At 40.9% G+C, this 18,316-nt stretch overlaps 1 protein-coding gene across 1 annotated transcript in view; it reads left to right on the top strand.

Moving 5' to 3' along the window:
• The first annotated feature begins 719 nt into the window (after nt 1-719).
• Nucleotides 720-18,316, top strand: part of SHANK1 (SH3 and multiple ankyrin repeat domains 1) — a 511,391-nt gene continuing 493,794 nt past the window's right edge. Inside the window, exon 1 of the mRNA XM_044281565.1 lies at nt 720-989. Within this exon, the coding sequence (XP_044137500.1) occupies nt 720-989 (270 nt within the window). The remainder of the gene's footprint in view (nt 990-18,316) is intronic.

Here is an 18,316-nt window from a genome sequence, read left to right as displayed (position 1 = left end):
GAGCTTGTGAGTCTAGTAGGCGTCCGTACTAAATAACAACTTACCCCATATGAGAATGCATACAGAGATAGCTTAAAATCATTAGATAAGATAAGGCCACCCCTTGGACACACACACACACACACACATTTAAAGCAATAAATGGCAAATTATATTTAGCAGTTTCCATAATGTCCAGGATGGATAACTAACTGTGTGAAAATGAAGTTATATCAACATTAAAGGGGTTGTCCGTCTTCAGAACAGAAGCTTCCACCAGCCAGTGTGTTATGATAAACAAAAGAGCCCATGCCCTGTGTGAGATGCTCCGATGCTAGCCTCAGGGGGGCTGCCTGGGTGAAAATAAGGGTATGTCCGGGTTCAACTCTGAACTCGGACAACCACTTTAAGGCAAATGTTAACATTTAAGGCCGGGTTCACATCACCGTTTATTTTCAGATCAGAAGAACGGAAAATGAAATGGTTATAGGAACCCGGCCTTAGAATTTTGTGTTTTTTTGCTTTACCACCTCTTTTTGGCTGGTCATACAATATACAGTAATGTAAATTGCTCAACAGGGGGCAATAATAAGTAGAGAAAGCACCTCTCCTAGGATAAAAAAAAGTGAAATCTGGCAGATATGATGACAGTACAATTCTGTAATGAATCAATAATATGTTCTTTCTTTTTTCTCACTTAGCTGGCCCTGTAATGCTGCTGTGGTTCCGCCTTCCTGACAATGCCCCAGAGCCCTGTATCAAGCGAGGAGGAGAGGAGGAGCATCTCCGAATATCCTGGGGGAGAGTCGGACTCGGACAGCTCCAGAGAGGTCATGGCCCCTGGAGGGAAAAACAATCCCAATTCTGCCACCAGCAATACTAGCCCTAACCCTCTTTCAGCATCCTCAGTAGCAGCAAGGAGAATAAAGGAGAGATCCATGTCTGTTCCTGACGATTCCAATTTCAGTATGATGGTCTTTCGCATTGGTATCCCTGACCTACATCAAACAGTAAGGACTGGGTGCAAATGGGAATGGCATGGAAACATACTATTACAGTCATGCCTTGTTTTTATCTTTTGATTGTAGATTGTTCTATTCTGTTCTCTGTACATGATTACAGGGGCGGCCATCTTGCCTGAGCTCCTAATAGCATTTAGAGATATGCTTTACAGCAGCCACATGGACCACAAGAACCTAAAGTCTGGAGATAACTTATAGACGTGGGGTTTGTTGTGGGCATGCTCTGTGACCTCTGCAGATATCATTGTGCAGGGGTGGGGTGGCTGAACTGTGACCATCACCAGTTGTGAATGGTTAACTCTGTGTTGTCTTTACAGAGGTGTTTTCTTCCATAATAATAATAATAATAATGACCATGAGGACCTGTAGTCTGGAGATAACTCATTGACAGGGTGAGTGTTGTGGGCACAGGTTTTTTTCAGGAAACGATGTGTGAATCCACGTAGGCTCATCATCAATAAGATCTAATAGGTAGGTCTCTCTAGTACCCAGGTGGGCTAGTGCAACTAGAGTTGTAGGCCTACAATTGGAAAAATTGTTGATCTTGAACCAAATTCTGATGTCTACAGTCACTATTTATCCATCATATTGCAACAAAAGCCTGACCTTTATATTAGCTGATTTAATCATTCATAAGATATGCTAAAGCTTTGTTTGCTTCAAATCTACTATTCCAGTTTTCCTGTTCCATAATGTTTCTCTTTTACATAATTTATACCTGAGACTATTTCTAGATATACTCTGCTGTGCTGTCACTCTAAAGAGTGATTTATTCTAAAATGTATTCAATATGACCAGCTGAGACAAGGAACGGCATGGCATACTACTGCCAAGATGCTTCTCCTTCACAGCTTAATATTAATTAGTCAGTGAATTGGAGGGGCCCATCTTTAAAACAAGGCTCCTGCTATGAAAATGCAATCAGAATTAGAGCTAACAACTTATCACATATCTATAGAGTGCAGAAGTTACAATCATAACCAGGACCATAGACGCCCTACTACTGCAGCAGGCCCAGGAGAGGAGAGAAGAGGAGAGAATAGGAGTGATAGTAGCAGAAATATTGGGCATATCCAGATTATGCGTTTTGTAAATGTATCCAGGGCCTTTACAATACTAGCCAGTTTTTCTGTGGCGTGTAGAAGGTTTTTCTTAACAGTTTATCTCCACAGGGCTTCTACTTGCACCTCCTTGTAACACTTTAATGCTTTTCAAGTCTATAAAGTTCTTGTTCTGGTCTTGATCTGGCTGGCACCTAATCCAGCTTTCTCTCAGCTCTGTCACTTAGCATGTGCTCCCCCTCTGTCTAGACTCACCCCAAATTAGAGAAACTCCTTCTCTATATATAGGGAGGGTGACAACAGACCCATCTAGTGGTGGATATAAATATGGCCTATTAACCCCTTGCGTGCAATTAGTACAATAAATGCATATAACATACAAAGGTACATTTTTGAACCCCGTTTGCAGTGCAGTGTACCACTGCATTATAGTGAGATGCTGAATTATACAAACCGGATTCCAAAAAAGTTGGGACACTAAACAAATTGTGAATAAAAACTGAATGCAATGATGTGGAGATGGCAAATGTCAATATTTTATTTGTAATAGAACGTAGATGACAGATCAAATGTTTAATCCGAGTAAATGTATCATTTTAAAGGAAAAATGTGTTGATTCAAATTTTCACGGTGTCAACAAATCCCCAAAAAGTTGGGACAAGTAGCAATAAGAGGATGGAAAAAGTAAATTTGAGCATAACGAAGAGCTGGAAGACCAATTAACACTAATTAGGTCAATTGTCAACATGATTGGGTATAAAAAGAGCTTCTCAGAGTGGCAGTGTCTCTCAGAAGCCAAGATGGGTAGAGGATCACCAATTCCCACAATGTTGCGCAGAAAGATAGTGGAGCAATATCAGAAAGGTGTTACCCAGCGAAAAATTGCAAAGACTTTGCATCTATCATCATCAACTGTGCATAACATCATCCGAAGATTCAGAGAATCTGGAACAATCTCTGTGCGTAAGGGTCAAGGCCGTAAAACCATACTGGATGCCCGTGATCTCCGAGCCCTAAAACAACACTGCACCACAAACAGGAATGCTACTGTAAAGGAAATCACAAAATGGGCTCAGGTATACTTCCAGAAACCATTGTCAGTGAACACAATCCACCGTGCCATCCGCCGTTGCCAGCTGAAACTCTACAGTGCAAAGAAGAAGCCATTTCTAGGCAAGATCCACAAGCTCAGGCGTTTCACTGGGCCAGGGATCATTTAAAATGGAGTGTGGCAAAATGGAAGACTGTTCTGTGGTCAGATGAGTCACAATTCAAAGTTCTTTTTGGAAATCTGGGACGCCATGTCATCCGGACCAAAGAGGACAAGGACAACCCAAGTTGTTATCAACGCTCAGTTCAGAAGCCTGCATCTCTGATGGTATGGGGTTGCATGAGTGCGTGTGGCATGGGCAGCTTACATGTCTGGAAAGGCACCATCAATGCAGAAAAATATATTCAGGTTCTAGAACAACATATGCTCCCATCCAGACGTCATCTCTTTCAGGGAAGACCCTGCATTTTTCAACAAGATAATGCCAGACCACATTCTGCATCAATCACAACATCATGGCTGCATAGGAGAAGGAGCCGGGTACTGAAATGGCCAGTCTGCAGTCCAGATCTTTCACCTATAGAGAACATTTGGCGCATCATAAAGAGGAAGGTGCAACAAAGAAGGCCCAAGACGATTGAACAGTTAGAGGCCTGTATTATACAAGAATGGGAGAGCATTCCTATTTCTAAACTTTAGAAACTGGTCTCCTCGGTCCCCAGACGTCTGTTGAGTGTTGTAAGAAGATGGGGAGATGCCACACAGTGGTGAAAATGGCCTTGTCCCAACTTTTTTGGGATTTGTTGACACCATGAAATTCTGATTCAACATATTTTTCCCTTAAAATAGTACATACCTTTCCCACTTGCCATTGTGTTATTGATTTAGGTGATATATAATTTGTAACGGATCTCCTGGCACCCCGACTGGGTACCTACGTTGATGGATGCTCCTATTGCTTCCCGAGGACTCCAAGCACTCCACTCAACACCATAACCACCACAGGAACCAGGAACAGGAACAGCTCTTACAAGAGCTAGTAGTTATAGCCAGGGGAGTATAGCAAATCTTCAGCATATAGCAATCCCCAGTGTCGATCAGTTACCCAAACACCAGCCTCAACATGATGAAGGGTAAAACAGGAACTTTTTATTGAACATACAAGCATTGACTTATATACACATTTGCCAACAAGGGTACCACCCCCGTGGACCTGGTTGGGAACTGAAGACATAACATAGCAGCCAATCCTTACAGTTTAAACACAAAAACTATACATTCAACAAACACAATGTCTGTGACACAATTAACAAACACAATGAAAAAAAAAAAAAAAAAAAAAAAAAAAAAAAAAGATATGGCTCCTAAAGCTAGCAGGCGCTCGACTGACCTCCCGAGTCAGAAACACGGGTCTAAAACCGTGGAATTAACAAAAATAGACCAGTTCCTGAGGTCTCCGAGGGTTAACACAAGGGGCGGACAAAAGGAACTTGCCACCAAAAAAAATGAGGAATCAGAGATGACTGAGCTGGAAACACAAAATGCCGCTAGATACCCCGAAGAAGAAGACGGTATAATGGGGGAAGTTATCCCTAATGACAACTCCTCTCCGCTAGAAGAAATACTGCTAGCGGTTAAACAGAACGGGGATTTAATACAGGCGGTTACAACCCAACTTGGGTTTATTCAAGTCGATGTCGGACTAATAAAAGATGATGTGTCCAAAATGCGAGACAGAGTCAATATCCTTGAGAGCTCAGTCACTCTGATACAGAACGAATCCAAAAAAATAAATATGGAAGTCTCTACATTTAAAACAGAATATAATCTTTTGAAGAAAAAACTAGTGGACCTTGAGGATAGGTCACGAAGGTACAATGTGAGAATAATTGGGATTCCAGAGGGTGTGGAAGAGAAAAATCCAACTCAATTTATACAGAAGTTAATCACTGAGAACTTTGGGAAAGAGTCATTTTCTGCTTTATTTATGATTGAACGAGCCCACCGGATCCCAGGGGGAAAACCAACCCCAGGGAGACAACCTCGGACATTCCTTGCCAAGCTTTTGACCTCGGGTGACAGAGATACCCTCCTGAGAAGGGCGCGGGAATCCGCTCCGGTTGTATTTAATGGGACTAAACTGGCCTTTTTTCCCGATTTTTCAAAAGATGTACAAGAAAAGAGGCGCACATTTATGACCGTCAAAAAAAGATTAAGAGAAAGGGATATTAAATACTCTCTTATATTCCCAGCCAAATTGCGTATTGTTTATGACGATAAAACTTTTTTTTTTGACACCCCGGACGAAGCTGAGGATTGGCTTGAGCGAAACAACCCATAACTTGACTGGGATATGTTCTGGCGGGAATAACTAGTACTATAAAGGGCTTATACCCCTAAATGTATTCTCCTGTGTGCCCTAATGGGGGTGGCTGAGTGGGGGGGGGAGGGTGGGAGGGATGGTCATAGGAAAGAAATCTACTACAATATGTGGTGGATTGCTTGTAGGAGGGGGGTGAGGGGAGGGGGGGGGTGGGGTTGGGCTGTGGTGCGTCAAGGTAGGTGTGGTTTCCCTTATTTTAGTTTTCTTTGTCTTGTTCTTCCTCTTTCTCCGGTTTTTCCATCTGACCACTGGTAATGACGCTGACTAGAATTCTTGCTTGGAATATACGTGGTCTGGGAGATAGAGGTAAGAGACAAGCGATTTTTGATTTAACTCAGGCCCACCTACCAGCAATAATTTGCTTGTTAGAGACCCATCTTACCGAGGAGAATACTAGAGTGCTCGACAGGGGATGGGCTGCGCACACGTTTCATTCTACCCTCTCCAATTATTCGAGAGGTGTCACGGTGTTGATACACAGACTTATTGATTTCGTTTGTGAGGCATCCTCTGTTGACCAACAGGGGAGATTTATTTTCCTATATTGTAGGATAGGGGGGAAGATATGTATCTTGGCCTTTGTCTATATCCCACCGCCGTTTTCTCTCTCGGTTCTTAACTCTCTTTTACTATTCATGGATAAATGGCCAGAATGTCCAACATTGATTATGGGTGACTTTAACTGTGTCATCGATCCTCTTTGTGACAGGGTTTCTACGAGAGCTAGGAGTGATAGTCCGCTCCGGGGGTCCCCCCTGGCACGGTTCTGCATGGAGATTGGATTTGAGGATGCTTGGGAACACCTGAGACAGGGGAAAAGGGCTTTTTCATGCTCTAGCAAAGCAGGTAAATCATTGTCCAGAATAGATCTTGTATTGATTAACAGTAAATATGTGAAACTTATAAAGCGAATGAAATATGAAACAAGGTCAATATCAGATCACTCTCCGATACTAATTGAACTATGTCTATCTCAGGAAAGATATATACCAAAATCTCCCTTTAGATTAAATCCCTATTGGTTATCAGTTATAAAGACGCATGAAGCAATTCGAAATGACATAGGCCGATTCTGGGATATTAATTATGGTTCAACAAAAATTCAAGTAGTATGGGACACCTATAAGGCGTATATGAGGGGATTGATGGTTAGTAATATCACGTACCTTAGAAAGGATTATGGAAAAAAAACAGAAAAATCTAGAACAACACATAGTGTTGGCGACAGAATCCTTCCAGATGCACAAGACGGAGAAGAATAGGGAAAATATGCAAAGAGCCACACAAATATATGCTAAGTTTTTATTGGATAAGGCCCAACAGAACCTTTTTTTTAAGGGGCAAAAATACTTTACAGAGTCAGGGCGTCCTGGTAAACTCCTCGCTAGAGTAATCTCCAATCAACAACCTAAAAAACATATAGATAAGGTCCGATTGAGTGATGGTAGGATAGTCACTTCACAGGGCCTGGTGGAGAGGGCTTTTCTTGATTACTTTGTTGATTTGTATAAAGCTGACTCCAACATTACAGATGATAAGATAGATCTTTATCTAGATAGGATCAAGTTTCCAACTATTACTGAGATGCAAAAGAAAGCACTAGAATTGGAGGTCTCAATTCAGGAACTTGAGGGAGCTATTAAATTATGCTCAACTAACTCCACCCCTGGCTCAGACGGGCTTCCATATGAATTCTATAGTAAATATGAGGACTGTATTCTTCCCAGACTATTGGAGGTCTTTGCTGAATCAACAGAGGAGGGGATGCTTCCAGACTCAATGATGGAGGCCATAATAATACTAATTCCAAAAAAAGGCAAGGACCCTTTAGATTTAGAATCCTATAGGCCAATTTCACTGCTTAATGCAGATGTAAAGCTTCTTGCGAGGGTCCTGGCCACAAGGCTCTCCAGGGTCATTTCCTCCATTGTGCATCCTGATCAGAGTGGCTTTATACAAAACAAGGGTACACACCACAATCTACACCGACTCTTCTCTAATATCCAGGCCCCGGGGGGGACTGCCCGCTCCATCCTGTCATTGGATGCTTCTAAGGCCTTTGACAGGGTGGAATGGCGCTTCCTCTGGAAGGTTCTTGCTAAGATGGGCTTTGGGGAAAAATTTATACGTACTCTTAGGCTGTTGTATAGATCACCAAGGGCAAAACTGAGTCTCAATGGAATTCTGAGTAGTAGTATTGATCTAAACAGAGGCACCCGACAGGGCTGCCCTCTATCTCCCCTGTTATTCGATATTTATATCGAGCCCCTTGCGTTGGCCATTAGGCAGGATGACCAGATTAAAGGATTTGGTACCCTAGGAACACAGGACCGCATCTCACTATATGCAGATGATATCCTGTTTTTTATAGATCATACGGAAATCATTCTTCCTAGGATTATTCAAATGGTTAACGCATTTGGTGAGATATCTGGTCTCCGAATAAACTGGGCAAAAACTAGTCTGCTCCCAATAGATCCCCTGCCACAAAAGGAGGTTCCTGCTACACAGTTGGATATTGTTGATACTATTCAATACTTGGGTTTGACTATATCGCCTCGGGTTGAAAATTTTGTACAACTCAATCTGATCCCCATAATGGTAAAGATCAGAGCTAAAATAGGAATCTGGCTGAAACTTCCCCTATCCAGAGCTGATCGAGTTTCACTAGTTAAAATGGTGATATTACCACAATTTCTTTACGTGCTCAGGAATACACCTACTTGGATACAAGACAAACATTTTAAACTCATGGAAAGAATAATTAATGATTTAATATGGGGAAGAAAGCGAGTGCGAATTAAGCTGGAATACTTATATAAATCAGTGGAGTGGGGGGGTTTAAATCTCCCCTACTTTAAAGGGTATTTTATTGCAGCCCAGCTATTGAGGTGCTATGAATCAGAGGACAGTGCACTCCTGGGGAAGCTGGTAACTAGCCACGCTCATAACAATATTTTTACCTTGTTGGAATCCGGGCTTTTGAAGAGCTATGAGCAAGGATATAAAGAGACTATAAATCTACTCCTGAAAGTGTGGGGTATAACTAGGACATGGTTGAAGATTGGGGGTTCACTCACATTTACGCCTCTTTGGCATAATTTCTATTTACAAAGGTTAGATGATATTGCAGCTGACACTTTTTGGCAGAAGAATAAAATATTATATATTTCACAGGTAGTTAAAGATAGAGAAATTAAATCCTTTACAGAAATGACACATAATATAAGAAATCTCTCATGGTTTAGGTATTTTCAATTGCGATCTGTACTATCCAGTTTGGACGATAAACGTCTGCTGGAAATAGATAATTTATCTTTTTTGAATGATTGGGTAGGGGGTACACCTTCTAGAATAAAGATTTCTAATATATATAAGTTATTAATTAAGGCACGGTTTAGCGATACACAATCACCAGGACAAAAAGCATGGGAAGCGGACTGCCCGCACTTGAGAGTAGAAGGGTGGGAGAATATTTTTGGGAATCTGACTTCAGTATCCCAGAACTTTAACCATGTCCTAATACAATTTTACATTTCCCATAGACTATACATTACTCCCCTATGGATGAATAAATGCGGGTTGAGAGCCACATCCAACTGCCCCAAATGTGATATTGTAGGAGCAGACTTCCTCCACATGGTTTGGACTTGTCCAGAACTTGTAAAATACTGGAATAGTATTAATAATTGTATTATCCATAAAGTAAAAATTCGAATTCCTTTTGAACCTCATGTTTTCGTGCTTAATGACTTTTCCAAATAAAAAAATCACAAGTATCAAAAGATCTTTCTGAGCAGAATATTGATGTTGGCTAGAGTTCTGATTAGTCGGACCTGGTTTGCCCGATCCACTCCAGACATAAATATATGGATAAATTTAACTGATAAGGTAAAAAATTACGAGAAAATCATATATAAACGGAGGGAAGTTGAGGACCAGTGGAATAGGATATGGGGTGGCTGGAAGATTGACTAACTGAGGTCATGTTGGTTTGTTTATGGGGGTCCTACCTTGACGCATCACAGACTAGGGGGGAGGGAGGGGAGGGTTTTTTCTAAATGCAACTAAAAGATGAACTGACTATATTTATATTTATCTACATTTGGTTGGGTCATTAACAATTGAGGGGTTGTAAAAAATTTTGCTGTTAATGTTTTGTAATTTTCCCAATAAACTCTTTAAAAAAAAAAAAAAAAAAAAAAAAAAAACAAACACAATGGCATTGCCTGTGACGCACTCAATAACAGAATAGGCATTGTCTTTGACGCAATCAACAAAATACAATTACCAAAACACAATGGGCTCTGCCTGTGATACAATGACCAAACATAATGGGCTACCTTAATCACTCACAGGCAGAAAACACAAATTTTTCCCCAAAACACAGAAAACACCTCAAAACCCCACATATGCCCATAATTTAAACATCCATGCATAGCTCTGATCTTGGTGAACAACATATCCAAAAATCACCCAGATCCGAGCAGGGGTTCCCGAATTCCATGGAAATCACATTTGGTCGACCGCAAGCATGGCTTTCCTGCGCAAAACAGTTCCACAGATCTAGGCTGTGCGGCCAGTCTACCTTCTCCTTCAAAGTTAGTATATGGGCCATAATCCTGTGGCAAAAGGCTGGCAAACAGGCCCCTCCAAAACCCAGTGTGAGGTTATTTTCACCACATAATTATACAGGATGATGCTACTAGATATGATGGTACATAGCATTAAAAAGTTTGGCTGAGGTCTAAACATAACAATTACACAGGGTCCCAGGAACGTCAAGGTACACCTATGACAGGATCCACCTGCAAAGGAGATCAGGTTAAAAGAGAGGCAACTCCCCTGGAGTTGTCAACAGAATACAGGTGTAATTGTTGGTAATATATATTGACATCTTATAATAGCCTTTTTCCTATATCAAACCAAAGAATACAGAGACCATAGAAGTTTGGCTGATGGTGTTGGAGAGTCAAATAGAGCTTAAGTTTCTTGCTTTTCCTTATGGAATCAAGGACTATGTGATATAGGTTTGGACACGTTTTAACTATGCATGGTGTCCCATGGTGTCTGTAGACATAGCATAGCACCCTAGTGCCATATCAACATATTCTCAATCAAGTCCAACATTCTAGTGGGCCGAAGGTCAGACAAAATAAGATCCTATGATGACAGGAACCTAAAGGTCCTGCTGAAGACCTTTGGAGCATTTGTAACCATTAGGGGATTTAGGGTCTATGATTATACGTGTGCAGTGACAACAAAGAATTTTGTGCAAGCACATGTTTTGATGGCGTTTGGACCTCAGAATCATATTGTCAGGTGGTCTTACGGAAAATAGGCCCCATTCTGCTTTTGAATAAGAGAAATATGAGGGTCATTTACTAGTGATAAGCTTCAGGGGTCATATTCGAATTCGTGATATTTGCGAATATTTTGTAGAATATTTGCAAATTCGAATATTCGTTATATTGTACGATTTTTTTACTCGAAAATTCGGCAAGGTAATGATTGTGTAATATGCAAATTTGTAAAATTAAAATTTTCGTAATACAAATTTTTTATTGCGAATTTTTCAGACTATTAGACAAAGAAGATTATAGCACTATATTAGCTAAATTGCTCTATATTTGAATATTCGCTATATTGCTATAACTTCATTTTTTCGAATATTCATAATATTCTAAAACAAGAATATATAGCAATATAGCGAATATTCGAAAAAAACGAATATAGAGCAATTTAGCTAATATAGTCAAATATACCGCAGCCTTCTCATTGGCCCACAAGCTAGAAGAAGGGAGGGATCATTTGTACTGATTAAAAAAATATTTGAATATTCAAAATTACGAATATATATGGCGATAAAAATTCAAATATTTGTGATCAACATTATTTACTTTCGGATAAATGCCAGTTTTCTGGTGAATATCTGTTGCAGATTGCGGCTTAAAGGTTATTTGTGCTGCAATCTGTGCCTTTTCCCCACTCACGCTAGGTCTAAAAAAGGGGACGTGGAGTTAGCATAGAAGAGGATGGGCCAGCAGGCCCGTCTCAATTAAGATTTTCTACGCCTAAAAATGGTCTAAAATCTAGAGGCCGACGCCGCTTCATAACTTCGGTAGATCTACCACCAGCGCAGGGGTGAATAAGTCCGGCGTCTAAAACGACTATCCTATTAAATGACCGCCCATGTGTTCTTATATACAGCATTATTAGACTTCTGTAACTAAAGCCCACGAAAGAAAGTAATCTGCAAGTAGACATATCCATTGCTAAGCCTCTTGGACCTTGTTTTGCTTTGACTTACAATTGTGTCAGAACCTTGGAGAGCTGGAGGATATCCTGTTGTTCCTGCCCATCCTTGACCTTGAGTCAACTTAGTTTGAGAATAGTCATATGGCTACTCCTAAACTGTTCATATTTGCTTTATATCATTGCCTGATATCCATTCTACATCATCTGTCTCGCTCTGTGAGCTCACTGTGGGAAGCCATTAGACTGCCAAATGCTTTACCATATACTGTATAATGGCCTTAATGTCCTGCTTACTATGTCCTTTGTTACGAAGGTGAAAGCTATGAAGGGGAAATAATGTGACAACCACAAATCTTTCACCTTAGACAGATTCCTGTCCTATCTCTTCATGCAATGCTGTATTAAATGAACTAAAGTTTGCTTAATATCACTTTTTTTTAAGGGTGGACTGTTCATGTGGGATAACCAATAAAGCGTTGTCTTCAATTCTCAATCTCTAACTCTTCCTCAATTTCCATCCTTACAGTATGTTATTGTGAGGTCTCCAGGGGTGTCATTACCTGAAAGTTATGATTAGTCTCTTACTCAGCACAAACAGAATCAAATAAACACATCTCCCTTCGGCCCCGGAGTCAACCTCTCATTAAATCCTGCACTTTACTGTACATGAAGTACAGCGGGGAGTGATCACAAGGTACTTTAAGAAGTGGCGGTGGAAACTGTTAGGTTTATACATTTTGCTACAGGCACTGAACAATTTCTTTCATCAGCAGAGCATTTTAGCTGAATTGGACAAATTATCAGGCTGGATATGGAAAGAAAATTCCATCAAGCCTCTGAATATAGAAACTCATACTGTACACTATGGCACTTCATGCGCAAGCTGCTTTATTAAAGGGGTTGGCCACCATAAGTATAAAAAACAATAAAGTGCCCCAGATAATAACTAAAGCCAAGAGGAATTTGTATCATGACAGATATACTGTGTATATATCATTTTTCTACTGCATTTAGCATAGTATGCTCCCAATAATGAGAGGCTGTGTGGGCGGAGCAGCTGCAAAGTGAAAGTAAAAATCCCAGCATGCATTACAGCAAAGCGTCTCCAGGGGAGCGGTCACATGACATCTCTGCCTACTTGTGATGCCATAGTGACAACAGCACATTAGGTGTCATTACATCAGTGCTTTAGCATACCTCCCAACTTTAGAATAGAAGGAAGGGGGACACTACGTGCCCAGGGCTACTTTCACACTTGTGTTTTCTGGATGGATCTGCAAAAACGGCAGAAACGGTTCTGTTACCATAATGTAACCGCATGCATCTGTCATAAACGGGTCCATTTGTATTAGGTCTTCTATAACCATAACGTATCCATCTTGAACACTATTGAAAGTGAATGGGGGACGGATCAGTTTTCTACTGTGCCAGAGAAAACGGATCTGTCCCTATTGACCTACATTGTCTGCCAGGACGGATCCGTTTGGCTCAGTTTCATCAGGCGGACAGCGTTTTGGTGTCCGACTCCAAAGCGGAATGGTGACTGATCAGAGGCAAACTGATGCATTCTGAGTGGATCCTCTTCCATTCAGAATGCATAAGGGCAAAACGGATCCATTTTCGACATACCTCCCCCGTACCAGGACCGCCACTGAAATCCGGGACTGTCCTGCCGTATACTGGAAGGAGGTATGGCTTTAGGCCTCATGCACATGACCATAGCCTGCCTGTGCCTGTATTGTGGCCAGCGAACAGGGGGTCTGCAATATACAGGCACCAGCCGTGTGCGCACCGTATCAAGTGATGGGTCTGAAATCCGAAATACGGTGTGGTCTGGAAGGGAAGCACAGATCAGAAACCTATGGAGTGCATCCATGGGTTTTCTGTCTATGCCTCCCCACTGCGAAAAAGTACTGTCGGATGCAGATTGCAGACCCCATTTAAATGAATGGGTTCATGTCTGCAGACAGTGGACACACTGTCGGCGCCCATGCATTGCAATGTGTACACACACACACACACACACACACACATGTGTGTAAATATATGTATATAAGTTGCCACAATATGGGTGAATAAAAGTCCACTATTTTTCACTTTTAATTGGAGTGCAGTCCATTTTCTTCAAGTTATATATATATATATATATATATATATATATATACACACATACTTAAGCTCCATTCACACATCCGCCATTCCATTCCGCATTTTGCGGAACGGAATTGCGGACCCATACATTTCCGGCCCCGATCCAGAATTGCGGACCCGCACTTCTGGGTCCGCAATTCCAATCCTGAAAAAAATAGAACATGTTCTATTCTTGTCCGCAATAGCGGACAAGAATAGGCATATTCTCTTAGTGCCGTCAATGTGCGTTCCGCAGAATGCGGAACGCACATTGCCGCTGTCTATGTTTTGCGGATCCGTTGAATGGATCCTTAGACATAAATACATACACACACACACACACATACATATAGATACATACACACATATATACACATACGGTCAGTGCCCATGCATTGCGGACCGCAATGTATATAAACATATAAATATATTAAACACGTGTGTTATATTTTGTGTATAAATCAATATGTATGTGTGTGTATATACAGACGTGGACAAAATTGTTGGTACCCTTTGGTCAATGAAAGAAAAAGTCACAATGGTCACAGAAATAACTTTAATCTGACAAAAGTAATAATAAATTAAAATTCTATAAATGTTAACCAATGAAAGTCAGACATTGTTTTTCAACCATGCTTCAACAGAATTATGTAAAAAAATAAACTCATGAAACAGGCATGGACAAAAATGATGGTACCCCTAGAAAACACAGAACATAATGTGACCAAAGGGACATGTTAATTCAAGGTGTGTCCACTAATTAGCATCACAGGTGTCTACAACCTTGTAATCAGCCATTGGGCCTATATATATGGCTCCAGGTAATCACTGTGTTGTTTGGTGATATGGTGTGTACCACACTCGACATGGACCAGAGGAAGCAAAGGAAAGAGCTGTCTCAAGAGATCAGAAAGAAAATTATAGACAAGCATGTTAAAGGTAAAGGCTATAAGACCATCTCCAAGCAACTAGATGTTCCTGTGAGTACAGTTGCACATATTATTCATAAGTTTAAGATCCATGGGACTGTAGCCAACCTCCCTGGACGTGGCCGCAGGAGGAAAATTGATGACAAATCTAAGAGACGGATAATCCGAATGGTAACAAAAGAGCCTAGAAAGACTTCTAAAGAGATTCAAGGTGAACTTCATGCTCAAGGAACATCAGTGTCAGATCGCACCATCCGTCGTTGTTTGAGCCAAAGTGGACTACATGGGAGACGACCAAGGAGGACACCATTGTTGAAAACGAATCATAAAAAAGCAAGACTGGAATATGCCAAACTACATGTTGACAAGCCACAAAGCTTCTGGGAGAATGTCCTGTGGACAGATGAGACAAAAATCGAAGTTTTTGCCAAGGCACATCAGCTGTATGTTCACAGACGAAAAAATGAAGCATATCAAGAAAAGAACACTGTCCCTACTGTGAAACATGGAGGAGGCTCTGTTATGTTCTGGGGCTGCTTTGCTGCGTCTGGCACAGGGTGTCTTGAATCTGTGCAGGGTACAATGAAATCTCAAGACTATCAAGGAATTCTAGAGAGAAATGTACTAGCCAGTGTCAGAAAGCTTGGTCTCAGTCGCAGGTCATGGGTCTTGCAACAGGACAATGACCCAAAACACACCGCTAAAAACACCCAAGAATGGCTAAGAGGAAAAAATTGGACTATTCTAAAGTGGCCTTCTATGAGCCCTGACCTCAATCCTATTGAGCATCTTTGGAAGGAGCTGAAACATGCAGTCTGGAAAAGGCACCCTTCAAACCGGACACAACTGGAGCAGTTTGCTCATGAGGAGTGGGCCAAAATACCTGCTGAGAGGTGCAGATGTCTCATTGACAGTTACAGGAAGCGTTTGATTGCAGTGATTGCCTCAAAAGGTTGCGCAACAAAATATTAAGTTAGGGGTACCATCATTTTTGTCCATGCCTGTTTCATGAGTTTATTTTTTTACATAATTCTGTTGAAGCATGGTTGAAAAACAATGTCTGACTTTCATTGGTTAACATTTATAGAATTTTAATTTATTATTACTTTTGTCAGATTAAAGTTATTTCTGTGACCATTGTGACTTTTTCTTTCATTGACCAAAGGGTACCAACAATTTTGTCCACGTCTGTATATATATATATATATATATATAAAGCAAAACAGCAGCACTCTCATTAGATGAAAATAAAAAAATTATTATTCACCCATATGAACGCGATGTATGTATATATATATATATATATATATATACATGTCCTTCTAAAAAAATTTGCATATTGTGATAAAGTTCATTATTTTCTGTAATGTACTGATAAACATTAGACTTTCATATATTTTAGATTCATTACACACCAACTGAAGTAGTTCAAGCCTTTTATTGTTTTAATATAGATGATTTTGGCATACAGCTCATGAAAACCCAAAATTCCTATCTAAAAAAATTTGCATATTTCATCCGACCAATAAAAGAAAAGTGTTTTTAATACAAAAAAAGTCAACCTTCAAATAATTATGTTCAGTTATGCACTCAATACTTGATCGGGAATCCTTTTGCAGAAATGACGGCTTCAATGCGGCGTGGCATGGAGGCAATCAGCCTGTGGCACTGCTGAGGTGTTATGGAGGCCCAGGATGCTTCGATAGCGGCCTTAAGCTCATCCAGAGAGTGTTGGGTCTTGCGTCTCTCAACTTTCTCTTCCCAATATCCCACAGATTCTCTATGGGGTTCAGGTCAGGAGAGTTGGCAGGCCAATTGAGCACAGTAATACCATGGTCAGTAAACCATTTACCAGTGGTTTTGGCACTGTGAGCAGGTGCCAGGTCGTGCTGAAAAATGAAATCTTCATCTCCATAAAGCTTTTCAGCAGATGGAAGCATGAAGTGCTCCAAAATCTCCTGATAGCTAGCTGCATTGACCCTGCCCTTGATAAAACACAGTGGACCAACACCAGCAGCTGACATGGCACCCCAGACCATCACTGACTGTGGGTACTTGACACTGGACTTCAGGCATTTTGGCATTTCCCTCTTCCCAGTCTTCCTCCAGACTCTGGCACCTTGATTTCCGAATGACATGCAAAATTTGCTTTCATCCGAAAAAAGTACTTTGGACCACTGAGCGACAGTCCAGTGCTGCTTCTCTGTAGCCGAGGTCAGGCGCTTCTGCCGCTGTTTCTGGTTCAAAAGTGGCTTGACCTGGGGAATGCGGCACCTGTAGCCCATTTCCTGCACACGCCTGTACACGGTGGCTCTGGATGTTTCTACTCCAGACTCAGTCCACTGCTTCCGCAGGTCCCCAAGGTCTGGAATCGGTCCTTCTCCACAATCTTCCTCAGGGTCCGGTCACCTCTTCTCGTTGTGCAGCGTTTTCTGCCACACTTTTTCCTTCCCACAGACTTCCCACTGAGGTGCCTTGATACAGCACTCTGGGAACAGCCTATTCGTTCAGAAATTTCTTTCTGTGTCTTACCCTCTTGCTTGAGGGTGTCAATGATGACCTTCTGGACAGCAGTCAGGTCGGCAGTCTTACCCATGATTGCGGTTTTGAGTAATGAACCAGGCTGGGAGTTTTTAAAAGCCTCAGGAATCTTTTGCAGGTGTTTAGAGTTAATTAGTTGATTCAGATGATTAGGTTAATAGCTCGTTTAGAGAACCTTTTCATGATATGCTAATTTTTATATATAGGAATTTTGGGTTTTCATGAGCTGTATGCCAAAATCATCAATATTAAAACAATAAAAGGCTTGAACTACTTCAGTTGTGTGTAATGAATCTAAAATATATGAAAGTCTAATGTTTATCAGTACATTACCAAAAATAATGAACTTTAGCACAATATACTAGTTTTTTTAGAAGGACCTGTATATATATATATATATATATATATATATATATAGGAAAAGAAGAAGTAGGACTGCACTCCAGAATAGTGATAAAAAGCTGTGGTTTATTCACCCATATTATGGCAAGTCTTGCGACGTTTCGGCTCACAAGAGCCTTTCTCAAGCATGGAACAAGTGAAAGTGAAGGCATATAAAAGCAGTTTTACAAGGTGTCCAACCCATCAGGGTGTGGCTACAATCAATTTAAATTACATACATCTGATACATGTGAGTAAAAAAAGTGCATTGTGCATAAAGTGACATAGGTGCCATATAATCTATAGCTTCAAAGCTATCCCCCAACGTGGGACCAAGCATACATAATGCTTTATATCAATTACATTCTTAGTTACATGAGTGGTGATATAATGAATGATAGATGAGGATCCTAGAAATACGACCTTAGGTAGCCATGGAGCCCACATATACCATCGCGTTCGTCGCGCGTCTCCAACTCTTCATTGCGCATGACCAAACCGACATCATCATATGCGTCATGGTGCAGAGTTCATGCGCATGCGTTCTAAATATTCAACATGCGGCCGCCATTTTGCTTAAG

This window comes from Bufo gargarizans, chromosome 2 (genome assembly GCF_014858855.1).
Source record: "Bufo gargarizans isolate SCDJY-AF-19 chromosome 2, ASM1485885v1, whole genome shotgun sequence".
Lineage (NCBI taxonomy): Eukaryota > Metazoa > Chordata > Amphibia > Anura > Bufonidae > Bufo > Bufo gargarizans.
This window is presented reverse-complemented; position numbering and strand designations above follow the sequence as displayed.